The 11,581-nt window shown below is 37.4% G+C and overlaps 1 protein-coding gene across 1 annotated transcript; it reads right to left on the minus strand.

Moving 5' to 3' along the window:
* Positions 1–8,920: 8,920 nt before the first annotated feature.
* LOC124505881 (olfactory receptor 8D2-like) lies at positions 8,921–9,886 on the minus strand. The gene has a single exon (XM_047071947.1). It carries the CDS (start codon positions 9,854–9,856, stop codon positions 8,921–8,923), a length of 936 nt encoding a protein of 311 aa, XP_046927903.1. The 5' UTR covers positions 9,857–9,886.
* Between the last annotated feature and the right edge of the window lie 1,695 nt (positions 9,887–11,581).

The following is an 11,581-nucleotide window of genomic DNA, read 5'->3' on the forward strand; positions in this document are numbered from 1 at the left end:
TCTCCAGAGATGTCTGTGGAAATGGAAAATCAGAAGTCCATTAACGCGGATTTTTACTTCCGGTCTAAACAAAACCAGACTTGCAAAAGGAAAGTTAACAGGAACACAGACTGAATCGTAGCTCTCATTATCGTTGGTCCTGTCTCCCTAAAGCACCCTGTGCTATTTTTATACTAGTATACACTTTTCCTTTTCCTTTGTTTCCCTCTTCCGTTCACAGAGCCTTTAATGAACGTCTCCCCAGTTAACTTGCTATGTGCTTGTATAATTTTACACACACGCACACACACACGTTTTGTCATTTGTTTAGAATGCAGGATAATATTACACACAATTTATCTTTGAGTCTTCCCTTCTCATTTAGAAAAAACTTTTAGAATATTCTTCCAAGGCAACTGATGATTATAAATAGTGGTGTAATATTCAGTGATGTAGATATACCGCTATATATTATATCTTCTTATTGATGTGTTAACTTTTTTTCTGGATTAAAAAATTGCTACCATCAAATACATTGTCATTTAAAAGTGTACACATGAAAATTTGTGTACACACACATACACATATTAGTATTTTATTTCCATAGAATAATTTCCCAGGAGAGATATTTATGGGTCAAGAAGTTTTATACATTTTTACTTCATATAAATGGTACAACATCGATTTCCAGAAAACTATAATAATACACATTTTTGATAGCAATACATGAATGCCCTTTTTACTGCATCCCCACTAACAATATGTATTATCTGTTTTTGCCAGTGTGTTGAGTGTTCCATGGTAAGTCATTATTGCATTAACTTGTCCTTTTCTGTCTTCTAATGAATGTATCATGGGATACTGGCCATTTGAATTTATTCTATAAATTTCCTTTCGTATTATCACTTTCTTCATAATTTGTCTATTAGAGAAATTAACCTGTCCTCTGAATTGTGATATTCTTTTCAAATGTATTGTTTATGAATTAATTTTATTTGTGGGTATCATTGCTATATACATTTTTAAATCTTTAAATAACCACATATATTTGGTGTTTTTAATTTATAGATTCTAGATTTTCAGTCTTGATTAAAAAATGTTTCTATAAGTGAAATTTAGAGAACCCTTGAAGATTAAAATTAAGCTCCAATGGTGGCTTCAGAATGTGCAGATGTGGATAGGAACATGAGGTATGGGATGGTCAGAGCTTGATTATATGCATGAAATCATACATATTTTAGTCCTCTTGGAGAAACCACCAACATCACATATTATATCATTTTTTGTATGGTTTGAAAAACAAATCCACGAACTTAGGTAAGAAATATTACCATGCTAATATTGTCCCTGGAACGTGGAAGGCACTAAGTGCGATTGTTCTGCATAAAAAAAAAGTCTGTTCAAAATATTACCCTATTGATTTCCCTCCCCAGTGTGAGAGCCACAAATTCCTTTTTGGGGGGGGGTCAAAGAAAGACAGAGCCTTGGATGAAGTGAGAACAATCCAAAATCAACTGAGAACCAAAGAATGTGAATAATTCAATAGGAAGAGTAGGGAAAGAGACCAGGCTTGGGGTCAAAGGATTATTGGTGGGAAATTTCAAAGAGGAACTCTTGAAATGAGCCCAGGCTGATGTTCATTAGTCATCACTGAACAGCAAATACAGATAGAAGATGACTCTCCTGAAATGCTTTGCTGTCACTTCTTCAAGGGGAATGAAATAGACTTCCTACTGAAACCCACTGAGGATACATGTTTGAATTTTGTTAAGGAATTTATAATACCTAGAGGAGGTGGTCTACCTATAGAAAAGGAGACTAGAAATGATAATGATTCCTCTTCCTTATTGATTTAATATTCCTTCTAAGTGCTTTACATGTATTATCTTACTTAAGTCTTCAAAAACCCTTGAAATAGTAGGTACTATTTTAATTCCTATTTTACAGATGATGATACTGTGGCACATAAAATTTAGGAGTAAAATCAGGATTTAAATTTAGAGAATCTAGTGCCAGAGTCCATGTTCTTTTCCACTAAGATCTTCTTCTTTTACTTAAATCTATTATTAACATCTATTATTAAATCTATTATTAACATCTTTTGCCTTCTAACTCATTATAAAACCCTAAGAGATAGACAGCAAGGAAATTTGGAATTATGAGATGTTGTAGAATGGTTGATTTCAAAATGTTTCAAGGAAAGGACAAACCTTGATGATGTGCCATGACAGGGATGGGGGTTCATGGTTTGTGAACAACATGGGGACACTGCACCCCCTGAAGTGGTTTAAAAGAGGCCTAATAGAGATCCAGTGCAAACTTCTTGATCTCAGAATTTTACCTAATGCTGACTGTGGTTTGGAGGAAATACAGAAAGGAAAAGTATATATTTTTGGCATTTAAAGAACCTATTATCCAATAGAATATTGAATGTACTCAAAATTGCTTAAATAACATTTCCGTAGCACATTTAAATGGGCACACTGAAGCACTGTGTGTTCATAGCCTACAGCTATGCATTTCCCAGACAATGCTTATAATGTTCTGTGAAGGAAAAAAAACACAAATAAACAAACAAAAAACCCAACAGATGTGTTTCTCTTTCCAGGTATTTCCATATGCCTCTCTTGTAAGTCTGCTGTAAACACTTGTTCATTAAAAGCTCTGAATTGAACAACAAGAAAGAAATCCATCCAACTCTGTGAACTCAGTACTTCTTATATTTATTTGATAACAAAAATGTTAAAGGAGCTTAACAAGAGCGAACTTAGAGCCAACTCAGAAAACCAATGAAAAAGCTTTGATATCAAAGGAGGCTTATTTCTAAGCAAACTTCCCTGCAGACCACTTTGCAACATGGGGCAAGTCATTTAACATAAACCTCAGTGTTATAACCTATGAAGCGAGAATGATAATATCTGCTTCAAAGAAACATTGTGATAACAATATTTAAAGATTCATGATCTAAAAACACTAATTAAAATATAATGTTAAAAAGAAATAAATTCACTATAGAAAGGAATACAATATGAAGAAACAGAAATATACCCTTTGTATGCAGAAAAACATGTATGTTTCTTATTCATTCTAGATTCTTCACCTTGGTATGAATGGTGAAAATATTTTAAGCATTTGGGGTGGTTAGGGTTTCAAACTTTTGTCTCTATATTTGGAAATTTCAAAAGGGGGTGGAAGTGTTGAGTCATTTGGGAGGAGCTGGGGCATAGAAGTTTCTTTATCTCAAAGGGTGTAAATCCTTTTGGCAAGTGCTTCTGAAGCCAGGAGGAAACAATGCATTAACTAAACAAGATGAAAGGACTCTTACTCTATCTCCTAGTGGCCTGAGAATATTCCTTCAAGTAAATGAGAGGTAGGGATTTATGTTTAATATTCTGTCCAGTAATTAATACTCTACCTGCAATTGTGTCTGCCCTTGTATCTATAACTCTTAGAGACTTGTTGTGTAGGCTGGTGTACAAGAAGATGAGGAAAACTAATAAAAAAGCTTCAGAGTCATATGGAAAGTCCAGTGACATTCTCTGCACAAGAGCTGGATGAGCACAGCTGCAGGAGGCTCTGACCCAATTTATGAAGAAGTGACAAGGCAGCATTAATGGAAAAGGAGAATGGAGGACATAACCAAGTGGAAAGGATAGTGGGGCAAGTGCCCCTGGTAAAGCCAAAGAATTGCACATGGTTAGTGTTGTTGCCCATCGCCAACCAGGCTTCTATTAGATGGGAGTACAACTGCCATAAATGAAACTGGACACTTACCTGGTACCGAACAGAGACTGAAGTTCTCAGGAATTGTTTACTTTGCTTATACACAGAGTCTTGCTATAGCCAAGAAAGAGCAAAGCCTCTTCTGTTGCCTAATGTTCACGTTTATATGTCAAAGATTGAATTATTTAGTTGGCTAAAAGCAAAGCATTAAAATCCATCTGGAGTACTAACTCTCTGGATCTTGCAGCAAATCATACTTAGTTTCCCTAGTCTTAAAAGCAAGAGAGTAACCTGACATGCAATTTTATTTGAGGTTTATCAAGCATAAGCATATCATTAGAAATACTTAACTCCCCTGCATTCATAGGTCTCCAAAGACCTATTGAGCCTAGAGATTACTGGTGTTTTCAGTATTTAATAAGGCTTTGCAAAAATAATATCATCCTCTTTCCCCTTCCCATTGCTATATTTCCCAAGAGTAGTACATTTCCTGAAAAAAGTTTCTTATTTTATGTTTTCATGTTACCAGTGGAGATTCAGAAACACAAAGAAATTAGATAAATGATTTCCAAAAGTCTGCAGTCAGGTGCTGGTTCTTCAATACTATTTGATCAGTCAGTTTAAAAAAAAAAAAGGAGAAAAATAATGAAATGTAAAATTTTTCTTAAATCTAAACACTGTCCTTTGTTTTTCTTTTTTTATTGTAGCAAACATATATATGACATAAAATTTACCATTTTAATCATTTTAAGTGTCTAGTTTTATGGCACTAAGTACATTCACATTGTAATGAAGTCATCATCCCCATCTATCTCCAGAACATTTTAATCTCCCTCAACTGAGACTCTGCACTCCTTAAACAATAATTCCCCATCCTCTCTCTCCCTCACCCCTGGCAACCAATTTTCTACTTTTTGACTCCTTGGGTTTGATTACTCTAGGTACTGCATATGAGTGGAATCATGCAATATTTCTTTTTTTGTATTTGGCTTATTTCACTTAGCATAATGTCTTCGAGATTCATCCAGGTTGTAGCCATTGTCAGAATTTTTTTTAAGGCTGAATAATTTTCCATTGTATGTGTGTACCATATTTTGTTTAGCCATTCATCCACCAATGGAACTTGGGTTGCTTCTGCCTTTTGGCTATTGTAAATAATGTTGCTATGAGCATTGGTGCATATAATGTTCTTTTGACCACAATAACCGTGTTACTCTGAAGAAATCGTTGAGACTCTGGGACTCAGTTTCTCATCAGTGAGGTAACAGGACTTAAGTAAAGTATTTCTCAAATTTCTTAATGCTATAAGTTTTATAATAAGGAGGACTTATACCAAAAGCAGAAGGGCATTTTTTTTTTTTTTGTGATCTAGCTAGGTTTTTATTCAGAAATCATGTTAAAAATATTTTCTTTTCTTTTTTAACGCTTTTATTCAAATTCTAGCTGGTTAACATACAGTGTATCTTTAGTTTCAGGTGTACAGTATAGTGATTCAATACCTCCACACAGCACCTGGTGCTTATCGTAACAAGTGCACTCCTTTATCTCTATCATTTATTTAACCCATCCCCCATCCACTTTCATCCCAATAATTGTTCATCATGAGGAGGTAGAAAGAGCTCTGGGTTGACATTCAAGAGACTCTATCTCCAGTCCTGGTCCATGATCTGTGTTTCATTTTCTCATCTGTAAAATAACCCTATATGCTTCATAGGGAAGTCATAAAATGAAATAATATATAACACAAAATTAGTTTTGTAAATTATGAAGCACTATGAGAAGGAACTAATAAACTCTATAACCAACCTCAAAGATAACCCAGAACATATGAATACTTAATATTCTGCCACTCATATAATTTCTCTCTTCTCACCCATGCAGATATCTTCCTGGACAAAATTATTCTGTACAGAAGCAGTGGTGGAGGTGGATTGCTGGCCAAGTATGGAAGATAGGACCTATTCCTGCTGTCTTAGAAACTATCAGACTAAAATCAAGAAGGGCAAATAAAATGGAAGAGACTCTACTTTTTTTTTTGAGAGAGAGAGAGAGACAGACAGAGACAGAGACAGAGAGAGAAAGCCTTAAGCAGACTCCATGCCTAGCCTGGAGCCCGGAGCCTGATGCAGGGCTCAGTCTCATGACGATGAGATCATGACCTGAGCCAAAATCAAGCATCAGATACTTAATGTACTGAGCCACCCAGGCACCCCAGAGGAGACTCTACTCTTAAACAATCCAAGGAATCAAATGGTTCCATGAGCGAGATGAAGTGAGATCATCATGACTGGCTCCAGTAATGGTGCTCAATGAATAACCTTTTTCTAGGCATTCAGACATGTACCCCAAAAGACTTACAGTTCAAATTTTGTGGTTTTATGACTAGTAGAGTTTGAGTCATTTTTTTTCCACACTCTAGCTTCAACCAGTCCTCTAAGAATCCCAGATAACACATACAATTTTATTTTTTTATGTGTAAACATTTTTAATTTTTTTACATACTTAAAATTTATGTTTTTTATTTTGAGAGAGAGCAGGGGTGGAGAGAGGGAGGGGCAGGGAGAGAGGGTAGAGAGAGAGAATCCCAAGCAAGCTCCCAGCTCAGCACGGAGCCCGATGCAGAACCCTAGAACATGTAATTTTTAACTAATCTCATAGGTCCTTGTTTCCCAGGGGCTCTGCGGGAGGCTGAAAGATGCCTCCCAAAGGATATTTACCTCCTAATTCCTGAAGCTTGTGAATACTACCTTTTGTGTCAAAAAGGACTTTGCAGATGTGACTCAGTTAAAGATCTTCAGAGAGGGGGAGTATTCTGGATTATCCAGGCAGGCTCTAAATGCAATCAAATGTATGCTTATAAGAGAAAGCACTAGAAGAGGAGGCAATGTGACCACAGAAGTAGAGATCGAAGTGCTGCAGCCACAATCCAAGGCATTTCACCAGAAGGCAGAGGAGGCAAAGAACAGATTGTCCCCTAGAGCTTTCAGAAGGAACTAGGCTCTGCCATCCACTTTGATTTGATCCGACAACACTAATTTGGATGTAAGATCTCCAGAACTGTGAGACAATAGACTTCTGTTGTGATTTTGTTTTTTTTGCAGTAGCCACAGGAAATGAATACAGGGCCCAACACAAAGATCTGTCAATAGCCCCTTGTGAGGATTTTCTCACACATTTCACATCCCTAGCTAAAAGCTGTGCGCAGACCGAGAACTTAGCAAACAGACTAAAGGCAGTATAGCATCTTGTCTCACCATCTTGTGGTGGTATGCAAATGTGAAATGTGAGAAAAAGCCCCTCAATTTGACAAAAAGTGTGCCTCTCTGTAACTTACTCCCATTTAACCTGGTTATGCCCTGTGGCAAGAATAAGTTCCACAGCTAAAAACCTCAGCCCTTCTATTTGTAGGCTAACCACCGCCATATCTGTTTTACATCTCTATCCTCTTATTGTACTTTATATTTTTAGAAAGTATTCCATGATATGATACATTTGTCTCCTTGTTTACTGTCTTTCTTTGAAATGAAAACCTTAATCTCACGAAGGAAAGGACTTTGTGTTTTTTGTTCATTCTTTTATCGCCGGTAAGAGAGGACATTCTCAGGCATGTACTGGGCTTTCAGAAATATTTATTAAGTAATGAGCAAGAGAGACTAAATCAATGAATGTATTATTTCAAGTCTTTCATCATGGCCATATTCCTCAGAATATACAAGGGACCAGTGGCCCTTGAAAACTGGTAGCCACTGAATAAACTGTGTTCAGATGCAAGTTGTCTGATCACTATGGTGCTCATGAGGACTGGAACTTTTCCCATTTTAAATACTGAAGTGCATCTAATGCGAACAAGATAACATTAACTTTTTAGGCAGCTATACTGTGTACTTATATTGACTCTATTGTCCCCCAAAATCCTTAATTCTCTCCCACTGTCTTCATTTCTGCAGAAGTAATGAATCTTATATTATGCATTTGCCTTTTAAGCTCACTGAATATATCCATCACTCCAGCTTCTAGAGGTCTTTAAGAATCATGGTTTTGTTGTCCATTACATTAACTGTTCTCACAACTTCACAGCATCTGCAAGTCTGGTTAAAACTTCTTTGAGATTCACATTTAAGTCAGGGACAAAACCAAAGCTGCAAAATATTATAGCTTGATTCCCAGCCACCTCAAGCATATAACTTCCAAGAAGGAGCTCTACACTTAAGAGTAGAGTGAGCTGGAGGTTATGCATTGTTGTCTGGAATGCTGTTCCAATGCAAGAAATCACCAGGGAGACTGTTTCTGTTCTCTGAGGAGGTCCCTGAAGCAAAGTCCCTGAACCAAAGAGAAATGGTAGATATACCCAAAATCACAAGATCAAAACCTCTATATGAGATACAGAAGGTAGGAAAGAACTATAGAATTTAGTCAGAAAGAAAGATCATTGTCATTAAAATTATTATTCTAATACAAAATTAAAAATTAATTCAACTCTCTAAATTGGAGCCATGCTATAGTCATAGCCTAAAGGGATGGCCTCCAAGGGAGGCAAGGTAGGACTTCAGGGTAGCTATTATTGATATGTACTGAATCTATATAAGTTGTTGATGAGACTAAGCTAATGTCATCTCTTCCCCTAACCTTCACACTGAACCTACTCTTCTCTCTCTCTCCCTCTCTCTCTCTGACACCCTCCACATAGGCCACAATCCACCTACAAATTGTTCTTCACTCTAAGTACTACCGCCCCACAGCTCTGTCTTGATATTCTCAGCATCTCACTATAAAGCCCTATGGATTGAAAACAACTCTCTCAGAAAGTTTAAAGACACCTTTCTTCCTGTCCTCCAGTAGTTCTCAATCAATTAACATCACCCTTCTTCAAACACAACCCTTAACTCACTCTCTAGTTATCAAGCACTTTCAAAATTAATATTTAATCTAACATATTATTAATTACTATCTTCAAGATATTCTTTTATGTTTATTTGTTCTTCCTCTTCTGCCAACTCCTGTTCCTCAAATACATGTAAAATTTCCAAAGATTATATTGACTATCAGAAAATCTTATTGTCTGAAAAATCTCCAAAAATGCCTCAATCGTTCTCAAGTATGAAACGCATATTTTGTAAGTAATGGTGAATTTTATCTCTGGCAGAGAGAAAGAAATTACAGAGCCCATGACTTTTCATCTGGTTCATTTTTTTCTTGCTCCCTCAGAGAATGCCTTTAGTCAGCATGACCACATTCCCCCAACCACCTTTCTCAGTGCGTCCTTCACATCTTTGTTCCTCAGGCTGTAGATCATGGGATTCAGCATGGGGATCACCGTGGTGTAAAACACTGAGGACACCTTCTTCTGTTCCATAGTATTGCTAGAAGGGGGTTTGAAATACATGAATGTGATAGATCCAAAAAAGATACCCACAGCCATGAGATGAGAGCTACAGGTGCCAAAGGCTTTGGACCGTCCCTCAGCAGAGTGAATATGGAGGATGCTCGAAAGGATGAAAGCATAAGAGATGAGTACAGCCAGTGTAGGTACTAAGGTATTAACTCCTCCAATAATAAACAGCAGTATCTCATTGATGTGGGTGCTGGAGCAAGAGAGAGTCAACAAGGGGAGAATATCACAAAAATAATGCCTAACAACATGAGACCCACAGAAGGACAATACTGACATGTGGGTAGTATGGACTGTAGCCCCAAACAAACCCAGTGAATATACCACAGCCATCATTATGGAGCAGACCCTGTGGGACATGATAATATTGTAAAGCAGTGGGCTACAGATGGCTACATAACGGTCATATGCCATGGCAGTCAGAAGGTAGCCTTCTGCAATTACAAAAACAAGGAAGAAATAAAGCTGAGTCATGCATGCCAAAAAGGAGATAATGTTCTTCTCAGATATGAAGTTCACCAGCATTTTTGGGGTAATGACTGAGGAGTAGCAGAGATCAATGAATGACAGCTGACTGAGAAAATAATACATTGGAGAGTGAAGTTGAGAACTGATAGCAATTAAGAGGATCATGCCCAGGTTCCCCACCACTGTGACCACATATATTCCAAGGAACAGTAAAAAGAGTGGCAACTGAAGCTCTGGGTGTTTTGTTAACCCTTCAAGGATAAACTCAGTCATGGAGGAATGATTTGAAGTAGCCATTTCTTACAAGATATTATCTGCAGACAGAAATAAGAGCAAATAGGTGAATTAGAGTTGTTGTTTTTTGTTTTTTATGATTCCCAAGGCAGAATGACATGCTATGTGTTGATTGGTTCCCTCCCTCACCTGTTTCATGACTTGATCCTTTCCATGGATTTAAGAGGTCAAGAACAAAGACCACAAGTGTAACCCAGAGACTTGTTTCCACCAAATACTCAAATGCACCCCTTTAAGTCAGAACTCTTTCATTTTGCTCCCAGCCTTACACCCCTAAATGACCTCACTTGCAAAGAAAACACAAACTTTCAAAACCTAATTTGTTTTTCATTAATATCATTAATAGAATATGGTTCATCCTTTCTTTGGGAATATACCGATAGAACCTTCAGACTTGGTTGCAATATGGCTTTGAGTCTAGCTCTGATGATTTAAAGCAGTCTGTTTCAATTTTCCAGCCCATCTGTATGAGTCAACATAATGAATATTCCCTAAAACTGAGAACTTAGAAATGGAAAAGGCTTTTATAAAGAGACTGTGAATACAAAAAACAAAATTATAGAAATGGCTCTAATCATTCTCCCACTCCATCCTGTGAATAGAAAACTTCAGTAGGCCAGGAAATTCTTTTTAATGTAGATAAGGTTGACAGAAATGTGGGGCCAAAGGCTATTAGACTATATTTTAAACTTTTCCTGTTCGGGGCGCCTGGGTGGCGCAGTCGGTTAAGCGTCCGACTTCAGCCAGGTCACGATCTCGCGGTGCGTGAGTTCGAGCCCCGCGTCAGGCTCTGGGCTGATGGCTCAGAGCCTGGAGCCTGTTTCCGATTCTGTGTCTCCCTCTCTCTGCCCCTCCCCCGTTCATGCTCTGTCTCTCTCTGTCCCCAAAATAAATAAACGTTGAAAAAAAAAAATTAAAAAAAAAAAAAAACAAAAAAAACTTTTCCTGTTCAAGAAATAGCAAAGAAGACTGGCTTTCACCTGTAGTACCTGATCAATCAACAAAGCAGTGTTTCCCTCTTGACTCTTCCCTGTCGTCCATAATTAGAGGCCAAACTCTCACTGGCCTTTCTCTTACAGTTATACCTCAGAACTGGAAGATTTCTCCTCTCCTGACTTAGTTTCCCCTTAAATCCAACCAAAAGATTCAGGGAAAAAGATTTCCTGCTTTCACTTGATACATTTTTATTATCTGAGGATAATTTTTCACCGACTTATGTTGCATGGTACAAAGTGTTCCTTTAATTCATGATACTCAAGAGAGAACACATGCAGTATCTAGACCTTGATATGATTTTAAATTCCTTTTTCCAAAATGAGAAAAAATATCAATGGAGGAAAAACTCCAGAGTGATACATAGCTTGCTTTTTATTTTACCTGGAAAATATACAACATGTGATCATTTTCCATGATCACAAACAAAAAATTATGAAACTCTGCTGCACTCTATTTTTCGCTCTATGCCTTCCACAACATATTAAGGGTGCTCAATATGTGTTTATTTATTTATTTTTTAATGTTTATTTATTTTTGAGAGAGAGAGAGACAGAGACAGAGACAGAGAGACAGAGAGTAGTCAGGGGAAGGACAGAGAGAGAGGGAGACACAGAATCCAAAGCAAGCTCCAGGCTCGGAGCCCCAAGCTGTCAGCACAGAGCCCAACGCGGGACTTGAACCCATGACCCACGAGATCGTGACCTGAGCCAAAGTCAGACACTCAACTGACTG

The sequence above is a fragment of the Lynx rufus genome, unplaced genomic scaffold (assembly GCF_022079265.1).
Source record: "Lynx rufus isolate CCGP_SWC_20201006 ecotype Redwood Valley unplaced genomic scaffold, mLynRuf1.p SCAF_9, whole genome shotgun sequence".
Classification (NCBI taxonomy): Eukaryota; Metazoa; Chordata; class Mammalia; order Carnivora; family Felidae; genus Lynx; species Lynx rufus.